Source organism: Xenopus laevis, chromosome 1L (assembly GCF_017654675.1).
Source record: "Xenopus laevis strain J_2021 chromosome 1L, Xenopus_laevis_v10.1, whole genome shotgun sequence".
In the NCBI taxonomy this organism is placed as follows: domain Eukaryota; kingdom Metazoa; phylum Chordata; class Amphibia; order Anura; family Pipidae; genus Xenopus; species Xenopus laevis.
Genome location: NC_054371.1, coordinates 215,647,655 through 215,662,880, shown reverse-complemented (window position 1 = coordinate 215,662,880; position 15,226 = coordinate 215,647,655). Strand labels below are relative to the sequence as shown.

The window sequence follows — 15,226 nt, the reverse complement described above, 5'->3', positions numbered from 1 at the left end:
GCAAACTCACTGAACAGTTATGTCCCATGTGGCCCCCCTTATAATCACTGACTAACTCAGAGTTAGAGAGCTGAAAAGCAGGAAGTAGTGTTCTGGCTATTATGTTACACATCCAGTCACTCCAGCCTTTATACATTACATTTTTGGCTAACTAAAGGTGGCCATACATGGATAGATCCGCTCGTTTGGCGATGTCGCCAAACGAGCGGATCTCCCTCCGATATGCCCACCTTGAGGTGGACAATATCGGGCAGATCCGATCGTGGGCCCTAGGGCCCAACGACCGGATCCTAGCATTCGCAAACGGGCGGTCGGATCGCGGGACCGCATCAACGAACAGATGCGCCCGCGATCCGACGGGATTTTTAATCCCATCCGATCGAGATCTGGCCGACTTTCGGCCAGATCTCGATCGGGGAAGCCCGTCGGAGGCCCCCATACACGGACCAATAAGCTGCCGACTTGGTCTGTCGGCAGCTTTTATCGGCCTGTGTATGGCCACCTTAACTATATTTAAAAAAAAATTATTTTGCACAGCCTATTTATTTACCCAGTTTTTATTTTCACACTGAACTGTTCCTTTAAATTTGCATTCTATAATCTACTAATTTAGCCAATAAAAGAGATCACTTTACTCTCTATTTTCCTGTTTTGATAAATGGCTAATACAGCATAGCACTCTTTTACTATGAATCTACAATGTGTGTCTTCTATAGGCTACAGAGCATGGGTAGATCAAGATAGAGAAAGCCATACATAGAACTTCTTATTTTGGGGGAAAATATACTTGAAAAAAGAAAAACTGGTGTACGTCTGTTAAACCATCGTGGGCAGTAACTCCTAATGGAAGATCCTAATGGAAGATGAAATAATATCCTACACAGGAGACTTTAATTTTTCAATGACTATAATTTGTAAAACAGTGGAAAGGGCCTTCTCTAACAATGTGGGGCAATGCATATGCTATTGCAGAGCTGAAAACACCTTAAAGGGGTTGTTACCTTTGAATTAACTTTTTAGGGCAGATTTATCAAGGGTCGAAGTGAAAACTTGAATTAAAAAATTATAATTTTGAGATATTTTTTGTGTACTTCGACAAGGGAATAGTCCAAATTAGATTCGAATATGAAAAAAATTCGAAATCGAATATCAAAATTTATCATGTACTATCTCTTTAAAAATTCAACTTCAACCATTCAACTTCTATAACCTGTCGAATTGCTGTTTTAGCCTATGGGGGACCTCCTAGAACCCATTTGGGGGCAAATTAACTAAAGCAGCTAACACTAGCGAAAATTCGCCAGCGTGACATCATTTCGTTACTTCACCGATTGACTAACGAGTGCTGTTGTAAATTCGCTAGCGAAGTGGACCTACTCTAGCGCTACTTTGCACCCTTATGTCAGGCGAAGTCGCGCTATGGTGAAGGGACTTAACTATGCATCGCTAGTGTAACTTCGCTTGACGAATTAACGCTAGCGCAACTTCGCTACCTTTCGCCTCCCTGAGCGCAACTTCGGATTTTAGTGAATTAGCGGCGCCCTGTTGAAATTTCGTCTGGCGAAGTGCGGCGAAGTCAACGCTGGCGCAACTTCAGAGGTAAGTAAATTTTCCCCTTGGAGTCAATTGGTGGACTTTGGAAAATCAAAGTTAGATTTGTAAAATTCGAATTTGAACCAAAATGGCCTATTCACCCGGAAAAAAAAAAATAGTTTTTAATAAATTTTGGTTGGTCTTTTCTTATTCGAATTTCGACCCTTGATAAGTCTGCCCCTTAGTATGAGGCAGAGAGTGATATTTTAAGACAATTTGCAATTAGTCTTCATTTTTGATTATTTGTGACTGTTGAGTTATTTCGCTTTTTATTCAGCAGCTCTCCAGTTTGCATTTTCAGCAAACGGGTTGCTAGGATCCAATTTACCCTAGAAACCACAATTTGATTTAAATAAGATACTGGAATATGAATAGGAGAGGGCGAAAATAGAAAGATTAGTAATAAATAGAAGCGATTACAATAGATTTGTAGCAATTGTTTTTTAGATGGAGTCAGTGACCCCCATGTGAAAGCTGGAAACAGTCAGAAGAAGGCAAATAATTCCAAAACAGAAAAAAAGAAGGTCAGTTGAAAAGTTGCTTAATGCTGCAAGTTTGCTCATCAGTATTTAACATGTTTCATATCCATATTTGCAAAAGAAAGGTATTTCAATCATCTTATGACATAAAAGTATTATCTCACCTCCTATAGGGCTTGAGCTGCCTCTTTATAAATATAATTCAAATATCACAATGTCAAAAAGAGCAATGGGACCAAGATTAATATTATTTCAGCATTTTACTTCCTCTTGTGTAATCTCGTATTCAGATTTCCTCCTTTCGATGAACAGGAACCCAGGGTATAATACCATCAATAGCTCTTTTAATGGGTGGAAATAAGGGAGGGTTGTGCGATTCTTTTTTCCCTTTCAAGGGAGAAGGATATCAAATAATTCACACGGTCTAAATCACCCCAGATCTAGTAAATCTATAGAACAAAGGGCAGGACAATGAGCATTCCTCACTGAATCACTGCCAATAATGCCCCGAAGACAAGCGCATCCATTCAGAGACTCTGTGCTGAGCTCAGTCCATCAGATGAGCCTGTGTGTCTATCTCTGATCTTCTGCTTGAGACGACTGCAGATAACTCAGTGCAGGTGGGACGGAGATGCAACAACAACATTCAAGTGATGGGGGGGATTTTAATGGGAAAATATACCCTTCAAAATTGAATTATCTCCCGTTTACACCCCCATTTGCAGTAGTCGTTGACTTAACTTTGTAATATGTCTATATTTATTATTTTTTTGATTTATTTTTGCACCTTTGTATTATGCCCTTTTTCAAACTGGCATTTTAAAGGTATATTGAAAAACCTAAAACAATATATACAGTATGTTGAGCTTGTGTCTTGCTCTATGGTCAAGTTCTTCAGTAAACTGTATGCTTCAGATTAGCACAGGTGTCTTAAAGGTATGGTATTGTTTTTATTGCTAAATTATACTAAGTACATTGCAAGTGATTCATTCTACCATTTAAAAAGGTTATTCTTGAACCAATAAATTTATTATGCTGCTAGGGGGCCAGGGCCAGATTTACGTAGCGGGGACCCCTAGGCCTGCTGACGTTCATTGCCCCCGTCCCCTCCCTTTTATATGTGCAAATAATCTGGACCAGAGCAATGGGGATTGGCCCACTGGAAATTAAAAAAAACTATTTTATTTTATGCACATCCCCAATGTTTCTAAATCAATGTGGGTGTGGTTGGGCCACATGCTGCCCCCTAAAATCCTACTACCCTAGGCCAGGGCCTTGGTGGCCTTTCCACAAATCCGGGCCTGTGCAGGGCACAGGGAGTGGGTGATATGACTCTGGCTTGCAGTACAGCAGTAAAAGAGTGAATGAAGTCTATCGGAGCACAAGCCACATGACTGAGGGCACCTGGGAAACTAACAACATGTCTAGCCCCATGTCAGATTTCAAAATTAAATATAAAATTATCAGTTTGCTCTTTTGAAAAATTGATTTCACTGCAGGATTCTGCTGAAGAAGTGCAATTAACTGATGCATTTTGTAAATAGTCTCTTTAAAGAGCACATGGTAGGTTAACTTACCCTTTATCTAAAAGGCGTGTTAGATATACTACACTGCTGCATGCTGCTGATTTAGCTATGAACCTTGAATGCATTGAAATGCTCAGCAAATAACATGTTTCAACTTTTACAACATAGATGTTTATGAAATATAAACTTCTGATGTGACAAAAATAGCCTTGATTGAGGAGTTGGTTGCTGACGTCACTAAAACTGCTTTTGCTTTTTTTTTTTTAGCAGTCAGCACAGTCGGTTCATTTACATAGACCCCTAATAGAAGTTCAAGTGGAGCAAAAGAATGGCTCTTGGGGCTTATTCAGATAGCAGTTCATCTGGGGTAAGGTTTTGCTCAGGTCTAGTAATCCATAGCAACAATAAGTACATAGCATTTACTGGTCACCTATTTGAATAACAATATCTGATTGGTTGTTATTATTTAATAGACCTGGAATAAACTCAGTTTAATATATTTCACCGTATGTTGCCTTAAAATAATTAAATAATTACAGGTATGGAATCTGGAAACCCGTTACCAAAAAAGTTCCGAATTATGGAAAGGCCACCTCCCATGGACTCCATTTTATCCAAATAATCCAAATTTTAAATAATTATTTCCTTTTTCTCTGTAATAATAAAACAGTAACTTGTACTTGATCCCAACTAAAATATAATTAATCCTTATTGGAAGAAAAACCAGCCTATTGGGTTTATTTAATGTTTAAATGATTTTCAAGTAGACAAGGTATGAAGATCCAAATTATCCATTTTCCAGAAGCATTCTGGATAACAGGTCTCATACATGTATTTAAAAATATTACTGTCATTAATTGACAGAAAATCAGCCAGCAGCACCACACGGTGCCATAAAAACTGACTGTTGTGATGAGCATTTCTAGAAATAAATGCTTCCAAAGTAAGTACAGGTATGGGACCTGTTATCCAGAATGCTCGGGACCTGGGGCTTTCCGGAATAACAGATATTTCTGTAATATGGATATACATAAATTAAGTCTACTAGAAAATCCTGTAAACATTAAATAAACCAAATAGGCTGGTTTTGCCTCCAATAAGGATTAATTATATCTTAGTTGGGATCAAGCACAAGCTACTGTTTTATTATTACAGAGAAAATTATATATCTATATGGATTATATGGATAAAATGGAGTCTATGGGAGAAGGCCGTCCCATAATTGGGAGCTTTCTGGACAACGGGGTTTCCGGATAACAAATTCCATACCAGTAATAGATTTTTCATACTTCTCTAGCATCGCAGTACATGTAATGTTTTCTAAAGAAGAGCTGGTACCTGTCACTAAGCTGGATACAATCAGAGGGAGGACCAGCATCTGCAGCATTCTCATGAGAAGCTCCCCTGGGAAGGAGAAGTACTTGATCTCTCTGAACGTCATGTGATACTTTCGGACAGAAAATCCCAGGATGATACCTATAGGAAACAGAGGACAGGATGAAATCATCTCATGTAAACACAATACATGGCAATAACACAGCAAATTCGGGCCATTCTATAACATACTAAAGGTAAATTTAAATGTGAACTACACCTTTAATAGAACAGGCTGGGAACAATATATGCAGAAAACAAATATATAAGAAGTACTAAGTATTAAGAAACACTAGTCTCCCCAGAGGAACATTTCATACCAACCAATGCTAAAACAAGCCCCCATTCTTATGTATTACGTAAATGCACCCGCTGAACTCAATAAGCCATACCCTCATATATTTATATCATCTTACTTTAAATATAAAGGGAATACAAAGTGTTCATATGTATCTGGCACCATAATCCCGAACAGCAGGTAAAGGATCAGCTAGGGTTGCTATCTAGCTGGTATTTTACTGGCCTGGTTATAAAAATTATTCTTGGTGCCAATGTTATTAATTAGAAAAAAAGCATAAGAATATAGGAAGTAGTATTTTTGTGTTTTGTGCCCTGGTCTGCTCCGCCATAACAGCCAATCAGATTTTAGCATTGCTATCCTAACAGTGACAGATCGATTATGTTAGCGGCTGATTGGCTGAAATGATTTACCAGTCCAGGAAACATTTATTAATGTAAAACCATGCTGAATAAAGAGAGTAGTGAAAAGCTGCCTTCAGAGGGGAAAGAGACATGCAGGGTACTGACTGGAGGGTTCTGTATGCCCTGTACGCAGGGGCAAGGAAAAAAATACGAAGCAAAGTCAATGTATCCATTTACACAAAACTCAAAGAAAAGCATAAATCATGCATTATCTTAAACTGTGATTATCAGTCAGAAAAAGAGACTGGATGCTAACAGACGCTAAAGGGCTTGTTCACCTTTAAATTAACTTTTAGTATGATGGAGTGAGTGATATTCTGAGACAAGTAGCAATTGGTTTTCATTTTTTATTATTTGTGGTTTTTGAGTTATTTAGCTTTTTATTCAGCAAATTGCCTGTTCCCTCCAAACCACAATGAACAAACTCAGTGGCCAGAGGTGCTACCAACATAGAAGTAGGTAAGGATATTTGGAGATCAGGGTGCATGTAATGTATGGAGCAAAAGCAGACACAGTCAGAGAACAGCTGCTGCTACTTTCTAACAGCGCCACCTGCAGGACTGGGGGTGATACAACAAAAGCTATAAGGCAATAACTTTTCCTATCTCTTTGAAATGTGTTGGCTAATTACACTTAACATAACCAGCTTTTAGGATAAACCATTTATCACTGTTTTATTGTAAAATAGCCTGGGACTAGAATCACATCATGCTTTCCATTATTTTATGCAATACCAGCATCTGAACAGACAGAACAGCTCATTTACGAATGCAGGATAATATGCGAAGTGCAAAATTCGGGGTTTTTTTACCCATGGCGCTTTATTTTTTCCAGACAGCATATTAGATTATTCCCACTAATAATACTAATGACCCCCAATAATTACACTATTATGCATTCATTTAGTTTAAGTCAGTAGTTCAATCATGGGATATGGAAATCAAAGGCAAACAGCAGAATACCTGCTAATCAGTGCTTTATTGTGCGTCCACACGACATGTTTCGGGCAGCAAAAGGCCCTTTTTTAAGTCAGTAGTAACTATGTATGCAACCTGCTAAGGGAACTTGGAATTACCATCAGGTCCAGAGACTGGACTCCAGATTGTTGGTAATAACAGGGGGTTCCCTTGCTTCCATGCACTCAATTGTAGGCAGCTCATCAGAGAAAGCTGGGAAGGTTCACAGGTGCTTGCTGCAAGTAGCATATGAGCATGTTTGGATTTTTTTCTAAGTAGTCAAGGAAGTTCTGATGTTCTTTTGCTCAGGGAAGATTTGTATGAGGTTTCAAATTTTTTTCCTAAGCAGAAGAACATCAGAGCAGCCTCAGAAAGAGGATGTTCTAATGCTTAGGAAAAAAAATAGAAACCGTTCTCAAATCTTTCCTAAGCAGAAGAACATCAGAGCAGCCTCTTTCTTTCTCCTGACAACTTCCTTGACTACTTGCTGGTCAGACTGGTGGGAAAATGATCAGCAGGTGGCACTGTTGTAACAAAATTCATTCATATTAACAGTACATGTATCCTTTAATAATATGGAATTAAAAAAAAATAACTAATGAATGTACATGTGCATAAGTGCTTATTTTTAAGGTTTACTTATCCTTTAAAGGATATCTAAACCCTACAAATTAATATGGCTATAAGCGCCATATTTTATATACCACACTTTTTGAACCAAGGTTTAGCATCTTTATAGTAGTAATGCTCTAGGTCTTCAAAGTTGTCACAGGAGTTTCCCATCTCAGATTTTGTTAGGAGTGTCTGTGACACTCACATGCTCAGTGGGCTTTGAGCAGCAGTTCAGAAGATAAGCTTAGGGGCCATCGCAAATCATCAAGCACAAAATTATGTTTGTCTGTCATAGAAGCTAATGCTACAGGCCCTAAAAAATAATGTGCAACATTTCTACCCTACTTCTTTAATTAAGCTTTAGTTCTTCTTCAATAGGCATTTAAACTTACATCTATTATAGCGCTTAGAGCTTATGCTTGCATCCATAAACGAGCCCATCTAAATGACGCTATATAAGACAGCAATAACAACATTAGCATGATATATGCTATAGCCAAGTGAGCAGTACAACATGCATGACATGTTTAGAGACTTCATGTGCCCCTGTCACCATTATAACTGGTTGACATTTTCCCTTGCTCTGCACCCGCTGAGAGTTAAAATGCCCTATTCATGTCTGGTCAGCCATTCTTATCATCCCAGAAATGTACTTCTTGGGTGGTCATGTTGTTCAAGGGACACATCCATCCTGCTTCCTTTACACTGAAACTCAGTTCTGATTGGGCGAAACTGGATTACACTGAGATTTTTACATGAACACCGGTTACAGTGCACTTTATGCACTGTGTAACATATCACACCATGCTTTGACACTGAAATGTATATACCCAAATAATAAACCCAGCTCATACTAATGTCATATCATCAGAGTGAGTCCCAGGTGTCTATAAACACAAAAATCTATACCTGTACAACAGACCAAATCAAGGAGGGGCAGTCGTCCCCTATAAAGATGGTGTTATACAATAAAAGATAGGTAAAAACAATCTAGTGTAGAATGCACAGTGGCACAATCATTTTTCCTTTTGTTCTGGCTTTTGCTGGTTCAAATAATACTGCCATGTTTAAAACAATATTTCATTTAAAAATATCATCCCTAGTAAAGCTAAACACACAGTGTTCTAGCAGAGGCATACTGTAAATGCATTGCTTGGCCACTCATATTGATTAACACCAATATATAGACCCACTTAGGCTCATCCATGAAGACGTTGAACCTGTAGCAGTTGGAGGTACTAGATGCCCTTTGCACGTTGCACCAGATCTTTAATCTAAGGCAAGGTAGTATCAGATGCAAGAACCCTGTATGGCTCCCCAGTAGCTTGTGCCCCCCAATGCATTCTAGCTTTCTCTCCCAGCAAAGCTGACCCCTTTAGCTTTTATAATGCTATTACTGACTTTTAGCTGTAGTCTTTCCTAAGATCTAGTGTTCTCAGGTTCTCAGGCACCTCTCTTATCAACTCCTACAGCCTTTTTATAGTGTTATTGTGCGGCAATATCCTTACCCGTAAAGGGCCTAAGTCTCGTGTCATTGTGGGATGTCAAGAATGAGAACCCAGAAGCTTGATTTTATGGAGTCGCTTGTATACAATAGTGGCCGACAGTCTTCTATTTGTCACCAGCTCAGGATCAACTTGGTGATCAAGTAGATCACCATCACCTTGTGTCCTCCTGCCATAAGCATTAGGTGCAAATAGTTTTCTTTTAACCTGTTCCTAGAGATTCCATTATAGGTATTCTCCATTACTATGAACAGGATAGCAGCTAAATTTTAGGGTACAGTGGCCATTTAATAGTAGCCATAGCCTAGAGCAGTGATCCCTAACCAGTAGCACATGAGAAACATGTTGCTCACCAACCCCTTGGATGTTGCTCCCAGTGGCCTCAAAGCAGGAGCTTATTTTTAAATTTCAGACTTGGGGGCATAAAAACCAGGTTTACTGGCAAACAGAGTCTCCTGTAGACTGTCAATTCACATGGGGCTACCAAATAGCCAATTACAGCCCTTATTGGGCACCATCTAAGAACACCCAACCACAAGGAAAAGTGGGGCTACATTGAACACATATAGCTGTACATCAAACAACATTTCAACATAATGCACCATAAATGTAAGAGCGACCCACTTTTTTTAACCAACAATGATATAATAAATAGAATTTTCTGCAACCACAAAATCACTTTTAACTATTCAATACAATGGATGTTAAAGAGAGGACATAGTTAGATGACTGGGGTAAAAAAACCATGGAAGGAAGTTCTAAAACAAGGGTGCAGTTACATGGGCAAGAAGCTAGGGTGCAGCAGAAATGTAAAGGAAAGTTGTATGGATGAGAGGAAGAGTTCTAGCAGTTCACGAGGTGCTGTAAAACGCTGACTAAATGATAATATATTAAATTTGTTACTGTTTTTTTGCTTAATCTGTACAGGGCCTGGAGGAAAGAAGTGTAAGGGAGGCTGGTTAATAGGAATAAGCCTCGCGGGAGCAGAGAGATGTTCTGAATGGGAAAGTATCAGATGGCAATCATTTAGGTGTGGCATTTTGAAGAACAGTGTCACATTTCAGTAGCTGAGGTGTGGCACCGTGAGAGTCTAATTGAGATAGCTAAGGTGGGGCATTGCAAGAAAATCTACCGATATCTTCTTGCAGCTTGAGTGATACAATATATTTCCTCTGGTTAAATTAAAAGACTCAAAAACATAATTGTTGTACCTGTACATGGAATGCAGCAGTGTCAAGGGCAAGTAGAAGAAACTTAACAATGGTGAGACCAGTTGTGGAGCTAGATGTTATGAATACCAATACATTATTTAGCTTGACAGTATATGGAACAGAGGCCAAGATCATGGCTGGAGGTCATTTCATGCCACAACAATACTTTTATAACATATTATACAACTGTCTATGATAAACCTAACCAGCCAAACTGATTCATTACTATTGATTCTAAGCCACTGGAGAAAAAGCAATTTTACACTGGTGCCAGTTTTATTGACACATGGCATCAACTTGGCCTTCACAAATGGAAAACTGTCTTTCAATCTGAAGAAGTTATTCATTTGAATTAGCAAACCAATGAAATTCTTTTGCCTGATCACTTGTAACTTCCTTCCAGTTAAATTATATCCTACTCTTCCAGAAATGTATCTTTAAAAAATGTCAAATCTTACTTGCATTGTAAGTGAGACTGAATAATAGTAAATAAGTCTAATGAGTGTTAGTAAGCAAATCTTACGTATCTGGGCACACTAGGGGGCCCATTCACTAAGCTCGAGTGAAGGAATAGAGGAAAATAGAGAAAAAAAAATAGATTTTCGAATGTTTTTTTTGGCTACTTTGACCATCGAATTGGCTACTTCGACTACGACTCGAACGATTCAAACTAAAAATCGTTTGAATATTCGACCATTCGATAATCGAAGTACTGTCTCTGTAAAAATTTCTTCGACCCCCTAGTTCGCCACCTAAAACCTACCAAGCCAATGTTAGCCTATGGGGAAGGTCCTCATAGGCTTGCTAACAATTTTCTGATCGAAGGATAATCCTTTGATCGATGGATTAAAATCCTTCGAATCGTTCGATTCAAAGGATTTAATCCTTCGATCGAACGATTATTCTTTCGATCTTCGATCGAACGAATTGCGCAAAATCCTTCGACTTCGATAGTTGAAGGATTTTAATTCGGCAGTCGAATATCGAGGGTTAATTAACCCTCGATATTCGACCCTAAGTAAATGTGCCCCTGCATGTCTTATGCAACAATCAACATTCAGCTTTCAATGGACTATTAAACCACTTACCAATAATGACAGCGAAGACGGTAAAAAGGACAAAGCCATTGCGCTTGAAGAAACTCTTCACATCATCTTTTGTTATGTTCTGCATCTTTTTTTTGGCCATCAGAGAACGCTGGCGAACCCCTTCCTGGAAGCGCTCCATCCTGTTCCCTGACCGTGGATCTTCCCCGTTGCTTTTGGTCATCTTCTTGTTTTCCCCCTTTAAATGCCTCTTGTTGCTAAAACTTCCAGTGGGATGATGAAAGGGAGTAGGCTGAGTAGCAAGAAGTAGAAGACAAAATGAGAACTTGTCATGTTGAGCATCAAGCATCTCATACAACTCTACAATCTTACGGTTAACTTTAGGAAAACATTTATATACTGTGTGTTGTTTAAGGAGTAGCTTGGCCAAGATCTTGGGTTATCCTACTATAACTAACCAAAACATAAACACATTGATGTTGATTAGAGCCTAAGGTATCAGTCATTTTAAAATGTTCTAGAATTCCTTCATTTCAGCATTTTCTCAGGACTGATCATTTCTAGTTAACCAATAAGCTGTAAAGGAATAAGGACTGTGTTTGAAAAGTACTGGAAATACAATGGGAATTCAAGGATCTCTGGTTAAAATGATAAATTAAATATTTCCAGATTATATTTCTGTTTAAAGAAGTAAATTAGGGCAGACTCTCTATAAATATAACACTTTTTTTGGAACATCTCTTCACCGTAACTACAAGTTTAAATGTAATTACAGAACTGTCTGCATGCAACAACTGATAGCAATGTTGTCCTGTTTTAAGATAAAATATATTTGGGGGATAATCAAATGCAGAATCTGCCCCTCTCTTTTCACAAGATTTCTAGACCATAATAATATTAACTGAACGTTGCTTGTGAGACAGCTGCAGAACATTTTCACCTGTCTCGTCAGATTTTTAGCCAGAGGACTGTAGAATGGAATTTAGAATCTGTCGGTAATTTGAAACAGTTCAGCTAGTATAATCCCTTTACAAGATGCACTCTATACAATCCACATGTGAAAAGATCCTGCACATACATTTGATTAACCATTTGTGATAATATTCAGTTGCCTTTGGCAGATATAGCTATATAGAAATACATATTAATATGAATACACTTGTACATATATATATATATATATATATATATATATATATATATATATATATATATATATATATGTGTGTGTGTGTATGTATATTTTAAAATAAATAGAATGTATTATATTACAGGCATGGGACCTGTTATCTTTGCATCTCTATACCTTATCTCCTAAAAATAATTCAAACATTAAATAAACCCAATAGGCTGGTTTTGCCTCCAGTAAGGATTAATTATATCTTAGTTGGGATCAAGTACAAGATACTGTTTTGTTATTACAGAGAAAAAGAAAACCATTTTTAAAAATGTGAATGATTTGTGTCAAATGGAGTCTTTCTGGATATCGGGTTTCCAGATAACAGATTCCATCCCTTTATATACATTTTAATTATCATTGAATTATAGCATAGCTATGTTATATTTTCATATTTTTCACTTGTTTGCTTATTGTTCATCAAACTTTTCCATTAACCTAAAGTTCCCCAAGTGCTGAAAGTTAAATTTTATACCAGTATAATAGAAAGTTTCACTATTTTAATAAATACCACCAGACTCTATCTATATTATTGCGCCTGCTGGGCTCCCAGCTGAAATCCTGTTTTTTTTTTAAACCAGACCCTCTAACTATTTTTCACATACATATATATATATATATATATATATATATATATATATATATATATATATATATATATATATATATAAATATATATATATATATATATATATACACACACATTATATATATATATATATATATATATATATATATATATGTATATATATATATATATATATATAGTGAATAAAGTACCCCCTCTTGTAAAATATAAGGATATTATAAGTTACCGAGGAGTTTCATGACCATATAAAAACACGAGGCCGAAGGCCGAGTGTTTTTATACAGGTCATGGAACTCCGAGGTAACTTCTAATATCCTCATATTTTACAACTGGGGGTACTTTATTTATTATAATACACAAATTTTAGTGAGTCATGTGACAGAAATTACATCACTACTCACCGTTTATAACTGATGACATCACTACTCACCGTTTATAAGGATATAATTTACAGGATATTCATGGCTTTTGTGTATTATATATATATATATATATATATATATAGGTATGGGACCTGTTATACAGAATGCTCAGGACCTTGTCAACTAAAAAATCATTTAAACATTCATTAAACCCAGTTTGCTTGTTTTGTCTCCAATGAGATGGCGCTATATAAATTAATGATGATGATGAATAAGAATTAATTATATCTTAGTTGGGATCAAGTACAAGCTACTGTTTTATTATTACAGAGAAAAAGGAGATAATTTTTAAAAATGGAGTCTATGGGAGATAGCCTTCTCATAATTCAGAGTTTACTAGATAATGGGTTTCTGGATTATGGATCCCATACCTGTACTGTGTTTTCAGCAGACTTGAATTCCAATAACTAGTTCTACTGCAAGTCGAGATTGACTGTTGCTTTAGTTTAAAGAATAACATAATCCTCGAGAAGAGCCACACTAACAGCATTAAATCTCTACGCGTACGCACGAAACCTAATCCGTTCTTAGCAACTCACTTTTCCCAGCGAAACTCATGTAAGGAGAGAATCAGCTGCTAGAACTTTTGCCCTGCACAAACACTATCACAATAAAAAAAAAGGCAAATGAATGTCATGGTAAAGTGGAATCTACTTCCAAGCTGGATATTGTGTTTCATTCATGTCAAATAATGAACGAATTGTTTGGGCAAATTCTATTAGGTCTAAACAGAGTGTAATTTTTAAGGAATTCACATGTTCCGTGAACTAGTGATTGCCTCATTAAAATCCCCAATTACAGCAGGTTTTCCCGTAATGATTGTTTGTCAGCGGTAACACGGAGGATCCCTTTTCATGGAATTAGGCAAAACAGAGTTAAAAGGGGGGAACGGAAATCTCTGGATTCTTTTGCATTCCAAATTCCTCTCTGAAGTTTGCAGCAGAATATATTTTGTATGTCACCGAAACATCATCAATGTGTGATTGTTGACTGACAGATTTAACTGCAGAGCAAAATGCACTTTGGAGAAGGCAGAAAGTATAAGTGGTCACTCACCTTTGTCCAGAAACAGGAGATGTTGGATGTGGAGCGTTGAGCAGCAGAAGCAGACAGAGGACAGTGAACATGTGCACTCATACATCCACTTTACTGCTGCTCTCTCACTTAAGAAAGTGGGTTGGGACTGCACAGCAAAAGGGGTAAAAATTCAGCCAACGGGAGAGCGGAGCTTCTGGAATATTGATTAGCCCCGGCACAAATAAGCCAGACCTCCTATCTTTGTTTTCTCTGTGTGCGAGTTTTTTTTTTCTCTTTTCCTTTTAATTTCAGATCATTTTCACGCTTTGTCAGTTGTGCTTCTATAAGAAATGCAAAACGAGTGCCCAGGCTGAATGAGGAGTGGGAAAAATGGCCCATTAGTAAAATCTGGGATTTTGCCCTAATTAAAGAAAGAGTTTGGGCATTCTGTTAACACATTCCTATGGGATTTTTAGAAGTGTATTTATCAATGGGTGAAAGTTAAAGCTCACTCACCGTTTGATAAAATAGCGTGCTGAAATTGCAAATTGGAGAGCGGCTGAATAAAAAGCTAAATAACCCAAAAACCACGAATAATAAAAAATGAAAGCCAACTGCAAATAGTCGCAGAATATCACTCTTTATATCATACTAAAAGTGAACTCAAAGGTGAACAACACCTTTAAAATGAATTATCACTGTAGGAAGATTTGGGATTTACAGAAATAGTAAGCAAGACAGACACTGAGGGGCCGATTCACTAACTTCGAGTGAAGGATTCGAAGTAAAAAAACTTCGAAGTTTTTTTTGGGCTACTTCGACCATCGAATGGGCTACTTCGACCTTCGACTACGACTTTGAATCGAAGGATTCGAAGTAAAAATCGTTCGACTATTCGACCATTCGATAGTCGAAGTACTGTCTCTTTAAAAAAAACTTTAACCCCCTAGTTCACCATCTAAAAGCTACCGAAGTCAATGTTAGCCTATGGGGAAGGTCCCCATAGGCTTGCCTAAC

General features: G+C 37.5%; 1 protein-coding gene across 2 annotated transcripts in view; it reads right to left on the bottom strand.

Annotated features, from left to right (window-relative positions):
- Positions 1-14,356, bottom strand: part of slc1a3.L (solute carrier family 1 member 3 L homeolog) — a 46,579-nt gene extending 32,223 nt beyond the window's left edge. Inside the window, exons 1-3 of one of the 2 annotated variants that reach the window (XM_018241949.2) lie at positions 14,249-14,356; positions 11,047-11,296; positions 4,937-5,074 (exon numbers count right to left, since the gene is read on the bottom strand). In XM_018241949.2, coding sequence (XP_018097438.1) covers positions 4,937-5,074; positions 11,047-11,296; positions 14,249-14,329 — 469 coding nt within the window. In that variant the 5' untranslated portion in view covers positions 14,330-14,356. 2 annotated transcript variants of the gene reach the window in all.
- Between the last annotated feature and the right edge of the window lie 870 nt (positions 14,357-15,226).